Genomic DNA, 23,993 nt, shown 5'->3' on the forward strand with positions numbered 1-23,993 from the left:
TATAACACAATAAAGGAAAGGTAAAAAGCCAAAAAGCATAATATGACCACTTCAAAGGAATTAGTTTGGATCACAGACTGTGTTCTGGCTAATATAAATTATATTAATAGTATTGACTGGTATCACAGTTTAAACATAATTATGAAAGGAGTCAAAACAATTCAACCAACGTTCTACCATCTACCAATGTTCAGTGGCAAAATGTGTTTTTAGGTGTGAATTTTAAGGCTTTAGTGCGTAACTTTTTGATATTAATGAACGTCCGTTACATTCAAGCCATTGCCAAATGAGTTGCTACAAAGCTAATTAAGACTATTAGCTCCATACAACTCTCTCTGTATTTCTCACAGAAGGCTTGTTTCATGTGGACGCACCGACAATTTTGTTGTCATTAATTCCTCATGGGGGCGACAGAAACTACGTAACTACTATAGCTTCAAGGTAATCAATAAGAAGGAAAAAAGGATATTTCAAGGGCAAAATACTAATTTAAATATGCATTACAACATGCCGTAATCTTTTGGGAAACACTAGGTAAAAATACAAACACACCATCCTCCAATTTCAGTATTAAAAACAGTATTTTTCACCATATTGACAGACGGGATGGGGGCTTTTAAATATAACAAGGCTTATCCAAAATCCTCAGTGTGCACTGAATACCAACAGCTCAAATGTGTGCAATACCTGTGTCACACAGGCATTGGGGCTCTTATTGCTTTTTTACTACCTCTGTGCCACTGAGAGAGTGAAAGGATTTGTAAATCTCTTATATTTTATAACTGGTTGTGCTTTTATTCATGCATTGCACTCATTTGTATTTTGCAGATATGTTTATGTAATCTATTCTACTTATTTTCTTTTGTTTTACTAGGATACAGATCACCTTGTAAAAAAAAAACTTCTTTGGGACATATACAATTAGTAAAGTTAACAAAATCAATAAAATAAAATGTATTTTTTAAAATGTATTATTATCAATGGTTTGTACAATACTTGCGATTCCTCTTCTAAACCAATTAAATTATTATTTACAAGACCAAATTTTACATGTACGCACACTTATTAAAAGCAAAACATGTACACATTTAATTAAATGAAAGCTCTTTTCACTGTGATTGTGAATGTGCGCTCAATCGCCAAATCAATAATTCTGCCTTGGTGTAACGTTGCAAAAAGTATGAAAAATGGTCGAGCCTTTGGCATGAGAGTAAAAAACAAACAAAAAAACCCCACTCCTGTACAGTTCACAGTTTTTTTTCTCTTTACCTTGACTTGTTCCAGTCCTCTGAGAAGGACGAGCACATGCGAACAAATAACGAGATGCCGGTTGTCAGGATTACAAGACAAACACAACAGCAAACGTTTTGGGAAAACAGTCACGTCTCAGGGAGTCTTTCAGTGTGGATGCTGTGGAGAGATCAGTCCTCACATATATTCCTCTTTCAGACTGTATGTACACAAAGCAGTGCATGTCATTTTTTCCATAAATATCTCCAGCCTCGTTTGTGTTCTTTTAGCTATCTCTTACTTGTCACACTCTCTTTTTATGATCGTCTAGCATGTTTTCATTTCAAACCCTCCCCCATTTCCTGTATATCAAAAGTGACGACTACTTCTCTCTCTCTCTCCCCCTCCTTTGATCTCAAACCAACGACAGGCTTGACAGTTGACGCTTCTTCTCTCTCCAGCTCTCAGCAGTGCAGGATCTTGATGAAGGCTTTGCGAAACTCGATGTTGAAAGTGGTGTAGATGACAGGGTTGACAGCGCTGTTGAGGTATCCCAGCCAGGTGACAGCGCTGTACAGTGAGGGCGAGATGCAACAGCTCCTGCAGTGGGCCTTCAGCACGTGGGTCAGGAAGAAAGGCAGCCAGCAGATGATGAACACACCTTAGAAACAGGGACAGGAAGTGGATTAGACTAGGCGTCTTCAACTTTTTTTAAGCCAAGGACCCCTTAACTGAAATTAAGACGGAGCAGGGACCCCCTACTACAAGTATTGTATAAAATGAAGTTGGTATATCAAACTGGGCCTACAATAACGTTTAGGGCGGCCTAAAGCCTTTATACATACCTTTTTAGTGCATAGAATACTAAGCTATTAAAATAATAATTGTTGGCATGATTTTATAAATAATGTTTTAATGTTGCCTTTATACATACTTTTTATTGCATAGAATACTAAGCTATTAAAATAATAATTGTTGGCATGATTTTATAAATAATGTTCTAATTTTAAACATACATGTGACAGTGAATTTGTATCTGTGGATGGCTATCTTAGTGACTACTTAATCTAGCCTGTCATCACTGTTTTTTCACAAACAGGCTGATTTATATTTGCTAATAATATGTTGGATTCATGTTAAGGCATTTTAAATTTAGAAAGAAAAACTTTCAAAAAATTTATAATTTGGTGGCCCCCCTGCAGTAACTCTGGAGACCCCCTAGGGGTCCTGGACCCCTGTTGATTATCTCTGAATTAGAGGCTGAGTTCCTGCATGTTTTTAGCCCCACATGTACAAATTCTTCAGGGGTATAACCAGGGGCGTAACACTAAATTCTGGGCCCTGTAGAAAGGCATTTTCTATGGGCCCCTCCCCGCACCAACAGCTATTCATTCAAGCATATTTTTGGGCCCTTCTCACATGAGGGCCTTGGGTACTCAGTCCCCTTTTTCCCCCCAGTCCGACGCCCCTGGGTATAACTAATGAAATATCCCGCCAACTGCTGCATTTTATTTCGCACAGAACCATAAAACTACGGAAACAATACATAAATAGATACATTTAGAGCTTCGTCATCAATTCCAATCACAGTGTTACAGCAGCCAAGTCACATTAATCACAAAACATATGAGGTAGGCGAGAAACAAAATATAATCAAGTGAAAAGCCATAAAATACGGAGAGCATAAAAATTGGTGCCACGGATGAGTTGACAGATTTGACAATTTGTCTCTCATTGTAATAAGTCAGACTTTCTTCAAAAATGCATTCAAAACCTTTCATCTAGAACAGGCTCATTATTTTCAGTTATTTACCAGACCACCACAAGATCATTTAAAACAGATTTTCACCTAGATTGTCTGTCCTCATTCAACCCCCCAAAAAAGGTGCTCTTGGTATAAGCATACACAATGCCTATGGTAATAGAAAGTGAGTTAAAAATTGGCCAAAAAAACTCTAAAACTGAAGTGTTTTAAATAATGAACTCTGCATCTATATAAAGACAGTAAAGGAATCACATGTTACCTTTGAAAGTTAATGAGGTGGGATTTAACAGATTGCAGTTAATTCATCACATTTGCATAGAATGACTTAAGATGCAACATCCCCAAATAATATTAGACTGGTGTGACTGATTACATACATAAATTACATACAGTATTCATGTAGACTAGTTTGTTTGTGTACAAACACACACACACACACACACACACACACACACACACACACACACACACACACACACACACACACACACACACACGCTACAAGTGTACATGGCTCATTATTAACTACCCGCTGCCGCTCACCAAGCACAATAGCGAGCATCTTTGTCGCCTTCCTCTCCTTCTGCTGTGACAGCCTCCCTCTCACCCTCTCCTTGGTCATCCCCCATTTCTCTCTCCCTCCACTGCGCTCCCTCCATCCCTCACGGCCCCTCATGCCGTCCTCGAGGGTGGCGGGACGAGGCATCAGGGCCGATCGTGTCACAGTGGAGGGAAGAACCGGGGCAGGTCCAACTGAGATGGCCAGGGAGATCCTGGCGTGGGCCGAGTGGGAGGGGGTTTGGGGAGCAGGAGGAGGAGCCAGGCTCTGCTCGGTCTGCGGCAGGAACTGACCCGGCTCCACTTCGAGAGGGTGAACCATCGCCTCCTTGACCAGGGTCTGACACATAGAGAGAAGAGAAGGAGGGTGGTGAGGGAGGTACGCGCTGGGGGACAAACAAAGATGTGGATGCTTGATGGTGAAGATGAAACGAAAGTAAAAGAAAGGGGGACGTTTATGGAAGATGGGACAACAGGGAGCAAGCAGAGCATCACTGCAGAGGTAGTCTCGCTTAGCCAGACCTTCCTTCGCAGCGCTGCGGAGGAGGGTCTGGCTAGTCCACACAGCATTCCGGGATGGGATAAAAACATGCTCTGGTTTATTGGCATTTTTTTGTAAACAAATCACAATCATCATATAGCCTCGGGAAGGGACGTCTTTTGGTGGAACGTGTACGTTCAAAGTTGCTTTAGTCGTGCAACAGAAAACTCAGATTGGACAGTGAATAGTCTAGCCAGCTGTCTGAATTTTACCTGCAGACATCTGAGGAGCATAATGTAGTTTATAGGGGTGTAACGATATATCGTGGTACGATTTATCGCGATGCAAAAATTTTACGATATGTATCGTAGAGGTATGGCGATATTATTATAATAAAAATATATATATTTTTTTTTACTACCACTATATAGGTGCTGACACACATATCAGACGGCCGACCATCGGCAGAAAAGCCAGTCGAGATGATCAGTCACGTCCCCGAGGTCCAAAAAACCATAGATATAGAACAATATGCAAAAAACTGCCTCGGGACACATCAAAAAGACGAGACGAGACGTAATACGCCTCCATAACAGCAGGCGGCGCTAATCTGTATTGTTGCCCAAGAAGTGACAACCGGCAGCTGATTGGACGAACACGTCACATGGGTTTGTTTTCTCCGGAAATTGAGAGCCAGACTGTCATGGCGGCTTGTTCAGAATACGATCTCATATTGTACTAAAATAATTCACTGAAACGTGTTTCTGAAAACATTTTAAGCGAGAAATAGGCCGTGCAGTTGCTGAATCGGTCTTCATTTCAGATCAACAAAGGTCAGTTTAAAAGATTTTCATCAGATTTTGAGAGACTCTAGTCACCTCATTCTGCTCGCCATTTCCGGGTGAGTCCCGACTGCCCTGCCGCCGACCGAACATGTCAGGTCGGCCAAATTTAAAGCCGACAGCCCCCCAGACTGACGACGGCACAGGACACAATGAACAGATTTGCGTCACTGACCTCGCCAGACTGTCCAACGGCCGAAAATCGGCCCTGTGTGTCCCGGCCTATGACGTCCGTTTAATCCTATTGGTTGAGCTACCGTACCCGCGTCATGTTTACATTCACTGCATTCATGCTCCAATGAATAGGATATGACGTCTGACTTTACATACAGAAGGTTAAACTAAATCTTGATTTATATTGAAGTATTGTACATTCTTTAAGTTGTATGTATAACAAGACAGGTATTGAACACTGTTAATTTTAAATAAATCTGTTATTTGATTTTCAGTTGAATTTTTGCATTTTTTTTCAAAATATCGTGATACATATCGTATCGTGAACCCAGTATCGTGATACATAACGAATCGTGAGCTGAGTGTATCGTTACACCCCTAGTAGTTTATAATGCCAACACAAAGAAAGCGGAAAGTGACAGACGAAACGAGGGACATCCAGCGAAATTTCCGGAGCAATCCCGGAAGTGAAAAGTTGTGGATATAAACTAATAGCCTCGTGAGACCGTCCTGATCTCGCGTGCTCCAGTTTTCCACTCGCAGATCAGTCTGGCATCTTGAGGCAGAGAAAATTTGGAGCCGTTAGCCAAACGACCGGGCCAATCAGCGTTGGTTTTGAGGTGGGTTTAGGTGGTGATAGACAGATGGTTTATCCAATCAGCTAACCAGTATTTTCAGCCAGCGCTAGCCCTAATTCTGTTAGCTGCTGGCTAATGCTTTTTTCTCTTGGATCCTTCTTTTGGAATATGGTCCGGGAACCTGAAATGGTGACTTTTATTCGTAAATTCTCGTTACACAAACGGGAAATATCCTTTACCGACATGTTGCTTGCTTGCAGGAGCTAACGAGCTATGCTTTGCCTGCAGCAGCAGGGGCGGGCTTGTGGTTGTATTTTCATACGCTTAGTTGATCTGATTGGTTGATTTGGCCCGTCTATCACCAACATAGGTGATAGACAGATGATTTATCCAATCAGCTAACCAGTATTTTCGCTCTTTCCCAAAAGTTCTCCAACGGAAAGTTCCCAGATGGATATGCCGAGCAAATGCGAAGCAATCCATCTGGCGGAGTCAGGTTAATAAACTACTGCAGAGGCAACATATTGTATAAGAAAGACAGGAAAGGGAGAGTGAAGAGAGAGAGGCCATCCGTGTTGCTGAGAGACTCACCACTTTCTTGCGCTGTGGGCCAGCGGTGGCGGGCCTCAGGATCAGGGTGCACAACTTCACATCCTCTGGTTGTGTACACTTATTCTGAAAGGGAAGGCGGCAGCATATAAAAATATGAAAAGCCCAACTCAAACTGGATTTTTGAAGTTGATGCCAATATCAATATTTAAAGGGTTAAAAAAAATTGTTAAAATACACTGGCAGGAAATCGTTTTGTTAAGCATCAAAACAAACAAAAGTGTTTAATAAGCGTTAGGTTTTTTTTGTTACATTTAGGCCCAAATATACACCAATATCAATACTGTGATTAAATTAAATCAGCTAATATAGTGAACATGCCGATGCATTGATTGGGGTCTTTTCTAGACCAAATGGAGCACATACACTGTAGAAGAGGACAGCAGTTACAGTTTTTGCCGACTGCCTACACACTGGAATCAAAAGAATTACACAATTATCAAAACCTTACACTCAAGGAGCAAAACATTGGCCCAGACGTGCACCACTATACGCACAATGTCAGCATCACACTATTTACAAAAAACTATATTTCTCCATTTCTATAGTGCGTGAACCTGATTGGTGTGTCTACAATTAAGCAATCATGTGTTTGCACACCTGATGGCTGTGTTTCACAGATTGGCTCATAGGTGTGGTCATTTGACAGTCAGGAAGTGACATCATGACATACTTCTGTGTCTAATGAATACAAGTGTGTTTAGTGTTTTGCAAATCACTGTGTGTATTGTTTTGCAAAAAGTGTGAGGCTGACATTGTGCGTATAGTGGTGCACATCTGGGCCAATGTTTTGCTCCTTGAGTGTAAGGTTTTGATAATTGTGTAATTCTTTTGATTTCAGTGTGTAGGTAGTCGACAAAAACTGTAACGCCAAAATTAGCCGGAAGAGAAAAATGTGAAAACACAGTAAAAATAAACGTCTTAAGAATGATCAAAACACAGTTGGCATCCAAATTTGTGACTCTACCTTCCTGTGTCGATGACCTTCTCCCACATCAGCTCCGCCATGTGTGTGCAGGCCGTGTCTGCGCGGCGGGGCGGTGCGTCTGCCTCGCTTGCGCAGCACCACGCAGATCTGCGCATAAACCAGCAACGTTACGATGAAGGGAACGTAGAAGGAGGCCACCGATGAATACACCACGAAGGCCGGATCGGCAAAGCTGCACGTGGTGCCTTCCCGGCTGGCTAATGCAGAGAGGAAACATGCAACAAATGAATATTGTAGAGAAACGTTCAGAGAAGATTATATGATTTCTCTGTTGTTTCAGTTTGAATAATTTATGATTTTTTTATTGTTTTAATCAAAAGAGTTGGATCAAAACCACTCTCATGTACCTGGGGGCAGCTTTGCAGACACACACACAGGCACACACACACACACACACACACACACACACACACACACACACACACACACACACAAAATCCAAACATGTAATATTTATGAATGTCATGTTTGCAGTCCCACAGATCACATTGAATTGCCTTTGTGTCTGAATTGTCAGCCAAGGAACTGCTCTTTTTTACACTTTGTTTTTTGAACGGATGAAACAAACAATGTTGATGATGATGACTAACAAGGAATAACTGAGCCTTACACGTGCTAGTAGGTGGATTATTTTACCTTTGGACAGGGCCACACTAGCTGTTTCCCCTGGCAGTAGATTCATTTTTAATGCATATAATGAGAGTTGAAGCAATTTTCTCTAAAGCAAAATAATGTTGATGCAAGTTGACCATTTGAGAACAAACACTGGCACAAGAACTGAATGGAAAATCTACCCAAGAAGTACTTTTCGTGTGTTGTAATCTATGAGCAGCCTGTTACTGAGGAGAGTGAAATATATGTTTTTAAATCTTTCAGTATTTTGCTGTGTTTTGATTGTCAACTCAGGCTGTCTCTCACATAACTTCTTGTTTTCCACTCATTCTCAAGTGGTTTGCTTTCAGTTCAATGCGAGCACATTTCACATTAAGTCCCTCCTCGCAGCTGCCTTCATTAAAGTAGGGGTTAGCAGTCGAGCATCTTCACTGCTGCTCCTTTTGTGAGACAGCAAACAAATCCAGGATTATGTGTTCCCACTTGTTTGCACGTCATCTGTCATTCCCTCAATGAGAACAACATATGGGGAAATTACTGAATGGTCTGTTAATCTGTGCTAATGGATATTTAAGTATAAGGTCTGTTTGTTTACTGAGCAGCATGAGATTTGCTTTCTATCTGCTCAAAGATTGATAATCAAATTCAGGGACAGATGATTCAGAGCACTGCAATGTCTGTGAGTACAGAAGAAAATGTGTATGATGCTTAGTTAGTGAGTTAAATTAGGGTAAAATATCGCTTTGCAGAATAGTGCAAAAATTCAGAAAACATCCAATAACAGCTGCAGACTAAACTATCCATGAAGGACCCAATCTTCCATTTCCATATTAGCATTAATTAAAAGAGCCGTTTTGTGCCTTAACCTGTATTGGTGTGAAACAGGACACGGCCCAAACAGCAACCATGTTAAATACAGGCTGAAGCTAAAGCAGTGAATGCTGCACCTGTAACAAGGCTCTTCAATGGAAGTGAAATGAAGGATCCCAAAATCCTTTTTGACCTCAAAAAGTCAAGTCTTGTAATGTGTGCCTGGGTGGTATTGTTAAAAGGCTGAAGAGGTGAAAGTATCCAGTTTTATACAAGACGAAAAAGCAAAAATCCAAGAAATGTCTGAAAAAAAAACGTTTTGTGTAAAAAAAACATTGTATTTCTTTGTTATCCTTTTAATCAACTAATGACCCTGCAGGGGCCCATTTAGGGGTCCCACCCCCGAAGTTAGGAACCACAGCTAAAGATGCTGGCCCTCAGAAAACTCCGACCAAAGTCAATTGTTTTCAGTTAAAGGCAATAGGCAAAGATAAGCTATCTTCATGTCTTTATATCTTAAAATAAGTTTATCTTTGGTGAACTATAACGTGAATTTGTGCTGCTGAGCAGTTGCACAACTGTCATGAAAGTGATGACCATATAGTGTAACCGCTGCACTACCAGCAAGTAGTCACTACATCACCAAGACCACAGCACCACCTGTTTTGTGAGGACATGTGAATGAATCTGATGTCACTTTGTGGATTGACCGAGCACTAAGACTGTAATCCCTGGGTGGAGCTCACAACACACTTAACTAGTAAATGGGAAGTAAGTTGAGAGAAGGGATCAGATGTAGCTGTTACCAGTGTTGTTGAGTCCAAACAGTAAAGGGCAGGAGATGGCAAAGGAGAGGAACCACACCACAGCAATCATCACCGCCACCCTCCTCCTGGAACTGTATCTGGTGTTGTAGAGCATCGGCATGGCTACCGCTGTGTATCTGCAATAGTACACACACACACACACACACACACACACACACACACACACAGAGAAAATACATTAGCATGCCTCTCTCGCACTCACTCATGGCGCATGCATTTGAACACATTGTCAATACAGAGTAAACACATATTGATGCTTCTTCAGACTTCATTATTCCATCAACATGTTCTCACATTTTAAAGTGAACTCAGGCACTTGACACAGAACACAGAATGGTCGAATTTGCTTCATAGAAGGTTCCTAATGGAGTGAAATGACCCGGAAGTAGTTAAGTGGCTGCCATGATAATAGCCTTTCAAATTGTCTAAGTCAAGGGTCTTCTATGTTTTTTAGGCCAAGGACCCCTTAGCTGAAAGAGACGGAGCAGGGATCCCCCATAACATATTGTATAAAATTGAGTTAAACTGGGCCTACAATAATGTGTAATAGGGCGGCCTAAAGCCTTCATCCATACCTGTTTTATGGTGCATACAATACAAAGCTATTCACATTATTATTATTGACATTTATACATCATGTTTTAATGTTAAACATACATGTAGCACAGTGAATCACTAGGATTAATTGTATCTGTGAATGGTTACCTTACCTTACCTACAGGCCAATAAGCCGGTCATCAATGTGTAAAATTAAAAACAAATCACAAATAGGCCGATTTATAAGATAAGATAAGATAAGATAAGATAAGATAGACTTTATTAATCCCACACTGGGGAAATTCCTGTCTTATCTTTGCTAATAATATGTTGGACTCAAGGTGCTTCATTGTTTCCTTTGTTACCTCCTTTAGCATAGGATACACTGGACCATCATTTATGTCCTACAAGTCCTTGCGGCAGCAAAATTGAAAGCGATCACCATGGTGCGCAGTAGCGCAGTAATATTGTACATATTATATATATGTGTGTGCATTTTATTTTTAGTGAGACATTGCAACACAATAGACCTAATAATGATAATGCACTTTATGGCATTGTTTGAGTGGTTTAATAAACCGGTTAATGTGAGAACTTTACTCTCCTCTCCAACGCGTAACATGACAGTGAGCATGTGTTTACAGAACTGTGAATGAATGGACCGCTGGATCCAAAGTTACACAACGCACCGGACACTGGTTTATTTATAGCCCAGAGCAGCGTCTGAAACAAGTTACCAGTTCGCCCCCTGGCTTATTTCAATATATATGTCTTGTTAAAAACTTGTACAGATATGACTACATTATTATGACCATGTGTAAAAGTAGGAATATTATGTAAAAATGTGTGGATCGGCTCTGACGGCATTCAAATCAATTACCTGAAATACCCATACAAGTTACTTACACCCTTTCTACAGTGTCTGTAGGCTATCGTAGTGATATATCAGTGTTTTCTTCAAAGATGTACTGTTTTTAGTAACTGTAAATGTTTCCATGCGCACAGTAATGTTACTTTAGCTGATATCGTGGGACATTTAAACAGCAAAACTAAAAAAATCTAATTATAAAGTTGCCAGAGAAAACATAACTCGACTTTTATAGCTTATGAAATAATCGATGGAGTCACGCTGTTGACTGCTGTTCTCGTGCGTGAACGCGCACAGCAGCAGCAGCAGACAGCTCTGCTCTGTTTACAGTTTAGAGAATATTGTCCTTATTAATAATGTAGGCTATTTCTGTCACGCACCCACTACCATCTAACCCTTATAACATAGAATATGTAGCCTACCATAGATCTGTAGGTCTAATGCGTTCTGCTTATCTTGCATACATGTAACAATTATTTTACAATCATCCTAATCGGGATTCATGTGGATAAAAATTTGTGGACAGGAGGGTGAGCTGAGCAACCAATAATGAAAATAAACTTTATTTGCTGAACACCTTTCATACAAGAAAAAGCCTACAGCCCAGTGTTTTATAATAACGAAATTACATGCAGTGGGTGCTTCACATGAAACGACATAACCTAATTATTGCAGAATAAGAAGGGGGAAAATGGTGATGAAGTAATATTTTCCACCGGGTTGTCCACATTTATTAATCCTTTTGAATTGTCCTTCACACCTTTCCTTGACCTCATGACGTTTACCATCGCGGTTAAGGAAAAGTGGTTAGGAAAAGGACTTAGGAGGTAATTTTTTGACTTTTCGACAGCAGCCAAGCCATCATTGCCTGTTTCAAAGCCCACTAGGACACAAAACACACACCTGCCGGCATGTCAAAACCAATTCAAGCCGTCTGCTTTAAGCGCAGGGGTGTGCCGTCTTGCTGTAATCCAGACTGCGAGCAGTAACCCAAGACTCTACAAATGAAACTCCGCTTTTAATAGATTCAATTCCCAGAAGGTCTTTGTTGTTTTAGGAGTCAAAATCTGCAACATGATGTTGGAGGCATAGTACTTTAGTTTACCTCAGGAATATATCAGCTGTGAAGGAGTCCTGTAGGGATTGTGCACAACAATGGTCTAGGTCTAGAGATATACATTTCTAATTCCTAGCTGTATAGCTACAGGACAAAATTAAACAATATTAAAGGTGCTCTAACATCTCACTATCTGCTAGCTGCCTGTTCCCTGAACACACGCGGTCTCTGTAGACAGCCCAGGCTCCACAAACGGCAACAAAAACACACTGCGCCAACCTGCACCACGAAACATAACAAACACTGTTCCAGCCAATAACCGACGAGAAGGATTTGGGGGTGGGGGTTGGGGGGTTAGTGCACGGAAGCACGGAAGGGAGAGGGAGGAGATGGGATGAGGAGGAGGGAGAGGGAGAGGCGAGCTAGCCTCAGTTTTGTTTGACAATATTTCGAACATCAACAAGAAGTAACGTCACCCAACATCGCTTAGAGGACCTTTAACTTTAAGATTTTTAAGATTAAGTTATGCTTTAATGACCAGGGAAAATTAAATTTTTTTAATCTGCTGTTCGTTATTACACACAGGCCCCAATTACACACACATTTACAAACAGGACCTAAACATGCACTAATGGAGAGATGTCAGAGTGAAGGGGCTGCCCATTAAAGGAGCACCCCAGCAGTTGAGGGTTCGGTGCCTTGCTCAAGGGCACCATGGCAGTGCCCAGGAGGTGAACTGGCACTTCTCCAGCTACCAGTCCACGCTCCGTACTTGGTCCACACGGGACCTGAACAGGCGACCCTCCTCTAATTTTAGGCTGATGTGTAGACTGTGGAACCAAAGTGCCATGAATAAAGAGGATGCAGACACTGGAATAAACTTCCTCATGTAACCGCTGTGTATTTAGAGAAGAAATAAAACTTAAATAGTTAAGTGGATTGGGGAAATGGGGATCAGGGATCATTAATTAGGTAATCACAGTCCCAGCTCATTCACACAAGAGCACATTCACTAAGAAATATTGGAGAGAAATTGGAGTAGAAACATTAAATATGATGACTTTATTTGGGTTTATTCTAATTTTATCCAATTACTTTCTATCATTCACAACTGGAGGACTGTGTATAAAAAGGGCTCAGAGTCTGACTCTTACAGTACACTAATATAGACGTAATCATCCTTACATTAAAGTTGTCAGGCACTTTAACCTTGTAATTAGCCTGGTTGACACCAGACCCTTCTCAGTTGTAACTGAGAGTGGGGTCTTTGTGAGGTTCATTCGCAGCTCATTTTACAAAGGGGCGTCACCAACGGACGCCACTCAAATGCCTCTGGGTGCAATTGGATAGTCCTTCAACCAATCAGACCAACGATCCGGGTGATGTAACAGCGACAGCGGCATCAACGGTTTGCTGCGCTTCGGTAGCCGTCACGTTGAATGTAAACAAAAAGCTGCTCGCCGTCGCTGCGCTATCGTCATCGTGTAAAGCCCGCCTCAACGGTTGTGATTGGTGCCTCGATTTGGAAAAATTGGAAATGGGCTTGAATGGGCTCTTGGCCAGACTGACTTGCAGAGCACATCTCAAATTTGCCGGAAGTCCGTCAAGGTTTTCCCATGCTACCTTGTAGTAACTGTTTTATTTTTAACTGATCAGGCATGAAGCCAATACAACTGTCTAACTGCAGTGCATATTTTATCGTCAGCTTTGACAAAGCAATTAGACTCTATCCTTAGATATTGCACTAAGTCTAAACTGGTCCAGCCTCAATGTGTGACTTTGTCAGAGTAATTAGGGTGTAGCTGCAGACAGCCTGTCTGGTCACCTCCCCCTAGACCCATGAGAAGGACATCAGGTGGAACGCCAAATCATCATAGACAGTCTCCTTGATCCATGAAGAACAAACTCTAATGGCTGCAGAAGACAATGTAAAAGCCGCAGTAAAGGCCTGACATTTCCTGCTGATAGACAAACAGATGACTAAAGTATGTGGGGCTTCTAACCTGCTGCTGTGTGACAGCTGGATGACGAGTGCATTTTATTTTTTTTAAGATTTTTTTTTCAGGCCTTTATTAGACAGGGCAGCTGCAGATAGGAAATGCGGAGAGAGAGGGGGAGATGACATGCAGCAAAGATCTACAGGTTGGAATCGAACCTGTGGCCGCTGCGACAAGGGCTGATCCTTTGTATATGGGGCGCACACTTAACCAGGTGAGCTACACCAGGTGCCCCCGACGAGCGCATTTTTTAAATGTTTTTAGTGGATGCGTGTGTGTTTTTCTTGTATTGCAGGCACGTGTGTTGCCAGCTCTTTGTCTAGCCCAACTTGAAGCAATCAAGATCAAGACTAGGGGAGAGTATGAAGTAAATAAAATACATATTGATGTTTTTTTTTTATCATCATGAACTCACTGTTTCTTTTTCTCTAACTGTAAGAAAACAGAGAAAGACGATGAGAGTGTGTTATACGTTCAATAAATCAAAGAATTAAAAAAAAGAGAGAAATATGCCCCAGTAAAGAGAGTAAACCAAAGAGTAAAGTTTAAGCGAGAATCCACCTGTCGATGCTGATGGCACAGAGGTTGAGGATGCTGGCGGTGCACATCATGACGTCCAGGGTGAGCAGGATGTCACAGTGGATGAGACTGAAGTGCCACTCTCCAACCACCTTCAACAAAACAAACACAAACTGACATACAACAAGACATTTTTCCTTCACTTTCATTTATAACTTATGTACCCTTCAAGGGCTTTAATTACACCACTCATATTGTACATTTTGGCTGATACATGTTGTAAGCCTAGTGGAGTAGTGTTAATATTAACCAGGCTGGATCACTCAGAAGTACTTAATATTTAATTCCATTTGTCCTTACTGCGGGCCCCAATGACTCATTTCTGAAGTAACCCAATTTACCCACAAGGTTGTATTGTATCTCCAATATCACATTAAAAAAAGATAGTGGGTTTACGGATAAAAAGGACTGAATGTAGTAATTGGTATTTTTGCCTTTTGCACATTAAATATTTATAGTCTGCGAGACATGAGGACTGAATTCAAGTTTTTTTTTATTTTATTCTGGAGCTTAAGTTCTAATAACTTATAAGTACATTTCAGAAGTGTCAAGTAACGAAGTACAAATACTTCGTTTTCTTACTTAAGTAGAAATTTTGGATATCTATACTTTACTGGAGTAATTATTTTACAGCAGACTTTTTGGTCCGTGTACTTGGCGGCCAACGGATTTTCGTTTTGAAAGGAAAAAAACAAAAACGAAAAACGGCCAGTTTCCCAATTACAATTAGTAAATAGGAAAACAAAAAACAACCCATTATTCGTTTTTTGTTTTGATATTAAAAAACGGAAAACAAAAAACTATCTCGTTATCCGATTTTCTTTGATGTGTTTGTAGATGGAACTCGGAAATTAAATTGTGTATATAAATCTTATTCCTCATTCATTTTTTTCGTGACCCGGAAGCGATCGTAGGTAGTAAGCGGCTGCATACCCGGAAATCATTTGGACATCGATGAGACCATGGACAGTTAGAATGATACAGACGTAAAAATGTTTTTAGACGAATATGCTAGTTTTATATTAGAAAACCGAAAGAATGGGATGTCTTGTGGGGATATAGCAGCTGCGTTGGGTTCACAGTTTGGAACGATACGGGGGTTTTCTGAGAGGAGTGTGCGGAGGTGGTGTGCTCAGCAGGGACTTGTGGCGAAACACAAGTTGACTTTTATTATGAAGTGGTCACAGGAGATTAGCGCTGATTGCTCTCATTCATCAAAAATGAGTCTACACAACAAGACAACCATCATAGTCTAATAATAATAATAATGAAGCGAAAACATTTTCAAAATTTCTCATTTTCACATAAAAGGTCTCTAACGTTGTTTTGCGCCATTGCTTTGGCAAATATCTGTCAAACAAACTAAAATCGAAACCATGATATGGCTTTCCCTTATCAAATTGCAAAAGACTCCGATTTAATACAACAATATCTGTCAAACAAACAGGGTTGTCTATTGCCATTGTCTGAAAAACAACACAGACTCAGCCTGAAATAAGTTATTGTTATTACATTTTTAATAATTCATTTAATTTTGACCCTGTGGCCTTAGCAATACATAAGCCGTTCTTTAATGTCGCCTTGTGCTCCTTTTTTTAAATTTAGATCAACTTTTAATGGTTATATTTCTGAACAAACAGAACAGACAAATACAATTGAACAAGGTGCTCCTTTTTTAAATATATATATATTTAAAAAAAAGCTTTTGTCCTTAATGTCATTTTTTTCCCCTTACATTACTTTTACTTTTATACTTTAAGTAGTTTTGAAACCAGTACTTTTATACTTTTACTTGAGGAAAAAGTTGATGTTGAGTTGATACTTCAACTTCTACAGAAGGCTTTTCAAACCCTAGTATCTATACTTCTACTTGAGTAATGAATGTGAATACTTTTGACACCTCTGGTAGCCTACATTTTAAATTCATCAGTAAGGTTTTGACAATTAATTAACCACTTGAGTAATTTCTTGTGCAAAAATGCCAAACATTTGCTGATTCCTAAAAAGCTGAACTCCTAAAAGGTTGATAACTTGCTGCTTTCTTTTGTCTTATGTGAGAGTAAACTTATAATGTTTGAGTTTTGCTCTGTTTGCCAGACAAAATGAGCAATCTGAATATGTCATCTATTCTGAAGAAAGCTGCAACAGGATTGGAAAAGTTCAGGACAAAACATAAACGTTGCAGGCACAGGAAAAATTCATTATAATGTAGGCAGAAAGTTAGCTCATTATTGCACGATTAAATTACAAAAATGGACAACATGACAGGCTGTTTATTATTGAGTTCAACCTTGCAAGTAATGTCTTCCTGTAACCATATGCCTCAACACATAGTGTCAGATACAGCACAGTTTCAGTTTAGCTAGTCTTTCTTACACCTAACTTGTTTTTCAGGCCAGCTGTGTTTGTTACAGAGCTGTAAGTCAATCGACAGAAAATTCATTCATTCATCTGCAACTATTTTAATAACTGTTCATAATATTTGCTGCTTTTCTTTGTCTTATGTGGTAAACAAAACATGGTTAGTGACTGTTGGTTGACTAAACAGGCAATTTGATGACATCGCTTTGAATGAGATGTCACGTGCATATTCCAATATTCTCTGACATTTCATAAACTAATTGATTCAAGGCAACAACTAACTATGTCACTATTAATTCATCGGCAGATTAAAAAAGTGAAAAAATGTCTTAAAATGTCCCACAGCCCACGGAAGATGTATTCAAATTGCTTGTTTTTGTGAACAAACAAATTTGTTACATAAATAATCAGTTTACTCTCATATATGACAAGAAAGAAACAAATCTTCACATTTGAGAATCTGGAACCAGCATATTTCTTGATAAATTGCTAAAACCGATCGATTATCAAAATAGATGTTGTAGAAGAAAATGAATTACCTAACAGTTTTAGTCTCGTTTTATCCTGATATCCTCTTTCCTGTTCCTATTATTTTCTCTGATCAACAAACTTTTAGTGTATCCTGTGTTCAATAAGTCTATCTGCTTTTTGTCTAACTTAGTGTTAAAACAAAGCATTTCACTTTGGTCACTGTGAGTGAGACCTTTTGTTTAGAGTCGGAGCCAGCTACAGCGGAGTTGGCACTTCATTTAAACAAAGGACCTTTTTTCAACAGTTTGAGCAGACGTATTGGGTCTATGCAAATATACTCCAGTTTTGTGAGTGAACGTCTTCTCTGCTTTTTGTTATTCTGTAACTTTGTATTAAAACCATGACCAGAAAACTCATTCTGGTCAGAGAGACTCCCACTGCTTCTTGTGAACTTCTGTCTCCGCTGCACAGTGAATAAACTCATCTGAACCGGCCACTTTATTGGACCTGAGAGAGCTTTTTCTTCCAAAGTGTCAATTCATTTTCTGTGGATTTACTAATTGTTTACTCGACTAGTTGTTAGAGCTCTACGATGATTCATCAATTAACCGAGAAAATAATCAGAAAATTGATCTTTAATGAAAATAATGATTCAATGTTCTGTAACTGCTCTTCTGAAATCTGATGTTACTGCTTCTGTTTAGCATGTGTTGTAATGGAAAACAACAAGCTTCTAGAGAAACAAGAACACACAATCCATAATATTTGTATTCACATTTAGTTCCCAACGCATCAAGCTGTGTGTGTGTGTGTTTCTTTTGTCAGAGCACTGATCACAAAAAGTGCAAGCACTCATAAGTGCACACACACCTCCATGTAGACGCCCCAGGGCATGACCAGCGTGGCCAGCAGCAGGTCGGACACAGCCAGCGAGACGATGAGGTAGTTGGTGGTGGTCTGAAGAGCGCGCTCCCTCGACACAGCCACGCACACCAGCACGTTACCGAACACCACGCAGAAGATCAGGAGCACCAGCAGCACGGCGTAGAAGTTGTACGGAGGAGAGGAGGCTGACGGGGAGCTGGTGCAGTTGGAGGGCGCCAGCGAGGAGGTGGGGAAGGATATGGGGGAGTATGACGGGTCATGGGTGACAAAGTGGGAGAAATTGTGTTCACGGGAGGAGAGAGGGAAGGAGGGAGGGGAGGTCTCCTCTGACTCGTTGAGGGAAGTCATGATCACGCTCCAGTGGACATGGTCAGGCTGAAAATTGATGACACAAACAGAAGGTGAGAAAAAAGAATTCCCTGGCCGGGATGCTTAATGGCCCGTTGCGTACTTGATTCAGTGTTTCACAATAGAGCCGACCAAGATTGGCTTCTGAATCTGACAACAGAGGAATATGAAAGAAGATTATTGTGGCACCAGGGTTGATAATGTGTCTTTGGTCTCACCTCAGAGAAAAGAGACAACTTAGCAGGGCACCAACACAGGACATGCATACAAACAATACCACGCCTCGCCTACATATATACACACAAGTAGAGTCAAGGTCACTCCATGTTTTCCAAACCACTGACGGAAAGAGAGATAAAAGATCTCTCAGATCTCCACAGGGGCTTCTTGGCCCCTAGGGCACTTGAAAGGTCAACTGAAAGCAAGTAACTCTTTTGTAGATATAAAATCAGTTTAACTCTATAACCTTAACTAAAAATAAAGATTTGAAGTACGACAGACTTAAAGCTTTAGTGTGTAACTTTTTGAACGCCTATTACATTCAAGCCATTGCCAAATGAGTTGCTATAAAGCTTATTAGGATGATTAGCTCCACACAACTCTCTCTGTATTTCTCAGTATGGCTGTGTTCAGAAGATGGTGTCGTCCGGTGACTTTCCCGCGCAGAAGCTTGAGTGAAGATAATGACCTCTTCTGTAGAGTCCATCATGTTTTTTTTTAATCCTCTGTTTCCTCCTCAGCTACTAGCAACTGCGTGGAGGAGGGGTGGGGGCGGTGCGTGATCACGGAAGGCTGGTATCATGTGGACGCGCCGACAGTGTTGTTGTCATTACTTAGAATTCCTTATGGGGGCGACAGAAACTACGCACTATAGCTTTAAGGTTGGTTTAAAAAAGAAAGTTATTATTCGAGCAGGATTTTATGTTTCTACCGGTTGTCTGGCATCTTCTCGAGGCAGTAAAGTTTGCTTTCTTTAAACACACAAAAGTTCAACAAAACACATTGTTTGTATCTTAGATACCTAATAAATGTCCTTCCACATAAAACATTTGCAAAGCCATTTTAAAAAAAATATATTTTAAATCATGCATTGTTTATGTCCATGTTTACTATGGATGTAAAGAGAGCCAGATATAGTACCACCATTTTCCCAGTGGCCACTCAGGGTACAGCAATAATAAAATCCATCCCAACAATTTTTCCCCCATACCACCATTATGAAAGAAAAAATTGATCTAGGTAACCTTAACAGGATACCTAGATCTGCAAACTTTTTGGTATATGAATTGCAAGCAATTTATAATTTTTTGTATTTATATTGAGTGAGTGGGCGCCATTTAGGAGTCTTCGATCTAACCAACAAATGTCCTTTTACATCAAACATTTGCAAAGGCAATTTTAAAATATTTTCCAGATGGCCCCGTTAAGAAATGGATTATCCTGCAGGAACTGTTTAGGGATATTTTGAAACTTTCTTGTCTTCACTATGAAAACTCTTTGATTCCATCACAACCAGCATATCCAAGCTGCGGTCTCTGTTCTGCCCAAAGAAGCAAACTACAAACATTTTACTGCAACATTTGAAGTCAGAAGAGGGGGACGTGCATGATACTCATACACTAAGACAGAGTTTAAATAAAGTATCATTTTAGATTTATTCAGAAACAGATTTCTGTGGATGATTTAGGAGGATTATGACATGCATACATGTTTTTTAAAGTTTGAATATCAAGATTTAAAACCAAAACTGAGAATGTCTCTACTGTCATACAACCTGATCTTCTCCCACATATGTCGACCTGCTGAAACTTGTCAAGTAAAGTAGAATTTGTGGGGTCGCTTTGTGATGCAGCATTTACCTGATACCAAAGATTTTCACACTAAGGTAAGACAAAGACGATACAACCGGAGAAACAGCTTAATCCAAGAACCAATAATTTATAACTACTTAAAACAGCAAACTCCTGCTTAAAACTAACAATTAGTAACCAGCTCCTGGAGGTTCATGTGTTTCTGCATGATGAGGATACATGAGAATTTTTCTTCCCTCTCCGATCTCTCTGCTCTGACACACTCCAACAACCAGGCTGTATAATAGCAAAAAGCTGCATACAATATTTATCAGCAACAGGAAGATAAAACGGACCACGGACTTGCAGTATCTCTCCTTCTATGAACTTTCCCGTCAGTCCCAGGGTGATGAATAAATTCAGTGAGAATTCCGCCACCTTAAAACCAATCACGCAATCTACTCACCATCACGTGTCTCACACTTACAGTACATATCCCCTGTCTTTCTCTGACCCTAACCTGTGATATGCATTGCTGATCAACACATGTCCAAGATGAGTGGAGCCGAACAAATCAATAATCCATCCTCACCTGTTGAGCTTGCACCACTGGCCATAGCACCTGACAGTAGTAAAAGTCAGTCCAATCACAACAGGAGGCAGCAACGTGCCAGAGTGAAGGAGAGGGCCAGTGCTTATCTGGTGAAGCTCATTTGAGTGAGCAGTCGATAATGGAGATTATTAATCATTTTTTTAGATATATCAGGGTCATATCAAGAGGCAAACAAACAAACAGCAAATGCCTCAGATATACTGTAATCGTTTTGGCATCAAAAATAGACAACTTTCTGCCAGCCATGATTGTGGAGTTCAACTAAACTGAGCTAATCTCACCTCAGTTTTCTTCATAAATGAGTTAAAAGACGTCAGAGAGATGCCCCAAAGACAAAGGAAAGGAAAAAGCTGTTAACAGATAATAGATAATAGTAATTGTGATTGTAATTACTCACATATACGTTTTGTATGTATTGTTTGGACCCCAGGAAGACTAGCTGTCGTCTCGGCGGCGGCTAATGGGGATCCTTTTAAATAAACAAATAAACAAATAAACAGATAATAGACTGCAGTGTTGTGCTTCAATAAAGCTTAGGGTCAAAGTAATCAGCAGAGTAGAAGATATAGGGCCCTATCTTGCACTCAGCGCAATTGCTTTGTACACCGACGCATGTATCATTCCTATTTTGCACATTTGGCATTTATTACTTTGCCGCATCTCGGACAGCTCCCGCTGGCGTGCGCCAGGCAAATCCGCCGTTATAATAGCAATCCACCATGGAACAAGCGCGCCTGCTCTTAAAGGGAATGTGAGATGGCGATCTGATTGGTTATTTTCACGTTACGCCCAAACTACACCTAGCTACTTCAGACCAACCCATTTAAGATTTGCGTCAGGCGCAAGAGTCATTTATCCCACCCGAGATCCACCCACAAAGCTTCTTGCGTTTTGCGTTTCATACTTGCGTTTCAGATCGTTAAAATAGGGCCCTAAATCTTCATACGGTACTGGGGCATGCTTATCCCAGAGCTGGTAATGTTTTGTTTCCCATTAAAATTATTTATTTTCATTTTTATTAAAACTGATAGAAAAACATTTGGAGCTAATATGTGTATTTTCCACTAGTGTGATCACAACACAAAATTTCTATTTATAATCCAAATTAATAAAATAAGCTACTGAATAGACCTTGTGGTAACATAAACTTACAGTTGGGAATCTCCTGCCACAAAAGCTTGATTTAGTAAAATTAGATGGCTGAGAGAACTACTTTTGTAATAGTTTTTCATGCTTTTAGGTTGTAGAAAGACCTCTCTCAGACTAGATGTTATTTTGTATTAAGGGTTTGCAAAAAGAAATCATGTTTAGTACATGAAGAACAAAACGCTGTACAATGGTTCAACCAGACCTGACAATTGAAAAGGCAGTGCACAATAATACCTATAACCAGATGGCGATTTGTTAATTAGGTGGAACGGATTGTTTGTTTTGTTAGTTCACCTGTGACTAGCGAACCGCCCCGTAAACGATTATTTTTTAATACCCCCACCACTGTCACCTAAGATGAGACAAAAATCGCCAAAAAGGCAGGGCTCAGTGAAAAGATCAAATTACAAATCCCTCTACTACTTCAGCACCACGGACAGCGCCATGAATGTGTCATCGTTAGGCTACTGATAGTTCAGAGCCATGATCAAGACCATTGACTCAACTTGCACAAACCTCACTCAGATAACAGATCTAGGAGTCAGGCAGACTAGACCAACATATAGAACTAAATCCCTTTTACCCTGCACTCTCTCTGCTACTAGGGGATGGCAGGTTAACAAGGGGCAAGCATTTGGGTCATTTTGCTAACAAGAGGGATGGCATCTTCCCTTAAATCGCCTCCTGTCTATAACAAGCTGTAATAAACAGGTGTGTTGCTTGTGCTATAACTATTCTAAAAACGTAACCCTTGAGTTGTCCTTCAGGTCACAGGGACCCGTTGAGTTTATTTGACGTTTTGTATTGGCCTGGCGTTGACCTTCGGGTCCCCGGTGACCACTCGCCTCATCTATTCCTCCGGGGTTTCTTGGTAGCTGACATGAAATGAAAAAGGCCCTGGCGACCTTGAAGCACAACGCCAGGCTAACACAAAATGTAAGTGAACTAAACAAGTCCCCGTGACACAAAGGACAATACAAGGGTTGCAATAGAAATAGAAGGTTAGTCTAGGGTTAGCACCTTTTGAATTGGATAAGATAATATCAGCTGAACATATTATGGACTGACAAACCACAGTTAAAGCCTATTCAATCTAACCACTGAGTAGACTGCAGAGGGCCCAAAGAATAATGGACAAACTAGTTATTAAGAGCCCCCTTGCCCAGTTGTTGTTCAATCAGGATCTAGGGTCACCTACGCTTTTCTAGACTGGAAAACAAATTCATATCAAAGTTCCAACAATATTCTTTCATTTCATGCAACACTATAGGGACAGTCACCAAATGGAAGTTTGAATAATTTAATTGTTCTTCTTTTAGGAGTAAAACTATTCCAAATGTAAATAATACATTTGGTGTCTGTATTATACTTTTTTTTATCTCTGTGAAAGAAGAAAAACATAAATATAACAGCTGATTCCAAACTAGTGTAGTTTTGTTAACAAAGTAATGCATTTCTTTCATTACAAATGGAACCCGAACACAGTAAGCAAACTGAAGAAGAAGCAGAATAATGCGGAGCACCAGCTGTCTTCAGCTGCGTTTGCAATCATCAGATGCTACACATTGAGGTGGCAGTGAACATCTACGATCTAACTTTAAAATGCTGGATTGATGCATGGACTGAAACTGTCTCATTGTAACAATACCGTCCTAAGAGCAAAAAACACAAGATAGAAGTGAAAGTGAAAAAGTCCTTTATCTGTGTCTCCTGTCTCAACATAATGGATGTTGCATTATTTAATGTACAAAAGAATAAGGAAAGATAGAATGATTCATCCCTATAATTCCTCTAAGACGTCCTTGGTTGTGTTTATTTTTTTTCATCCTTCAAGACATGAGAAAGCTGCTACTGTTCTATTCAA

At 40.2% G+C, this 23,993-nt stretch overlaps 1 protein-coding gene across 1 annotated transcript in view; it reads right to left on the reverse strand.

Annotated features, from left to right (window-relative positions):
* Nucleotides 1-1,604: 1,604 nt before the first annotated feature.
* The window catches only part of drd2l (dopamine receptor D2 like), a 30,083-nt gene continuing 7,694 nt past the window's right edge, over nucleotides 1,605-23,993 (reverse strand). Inside the window, exons 2-8 of the mRNA XM_028580269.1 lie at nucleotides 18,215-18,604; nucleotides 14,495-14,604; nucleotides 9,454-9,590; nucleotides 7,205-7,422; nucleotides 6,220-6,303; nucleotides 3,539-3,893; nucleotides 1,605-1,891 (exon numbers count right to left, since the gene is read on the reverse strand). Coding sequence (XP_028436070.1) covers nucleotides 1,695-1,891; nucleotides 3,539-3,893; nucleotides 6,220-6,303; nucleotides 7,205-7,422; nucleotides 9,454-9,590; nucleotides 14,495-14,604; nucleotides 18,215-18,577 — 1,464 coding nt within the window. The 5' untranslated portion in view covers nucleotides 18,578-18,604 and the 3' untranslated portion in view covers nucleotides 1,605-1,694. The remainder of the gene's footprint in view (nucleotides 1,892-3,538; nucleotides 3,894-6,219; nucleotides 6,304-7,204; nucleotides 7,423-9,453; nucleotides 9,591-14,494; nucleotides 14,605-18,214; nucleotides 18,605-23,993) is intronic.

This window comes from Perca flavescens, chromosome 6, assembly GCF_004354835.1.
Source record: "Perca flavescens isolate YP-PL-M2 chromosome 6, PFLA_1.0, whole genome shotgun sequence".
Classification (NCBI taxonomy): Eukaryota; Metazoa; Chordata; class Actinopteri; order Perciformes; family Percidae; genus Perca; species Perca flavescens.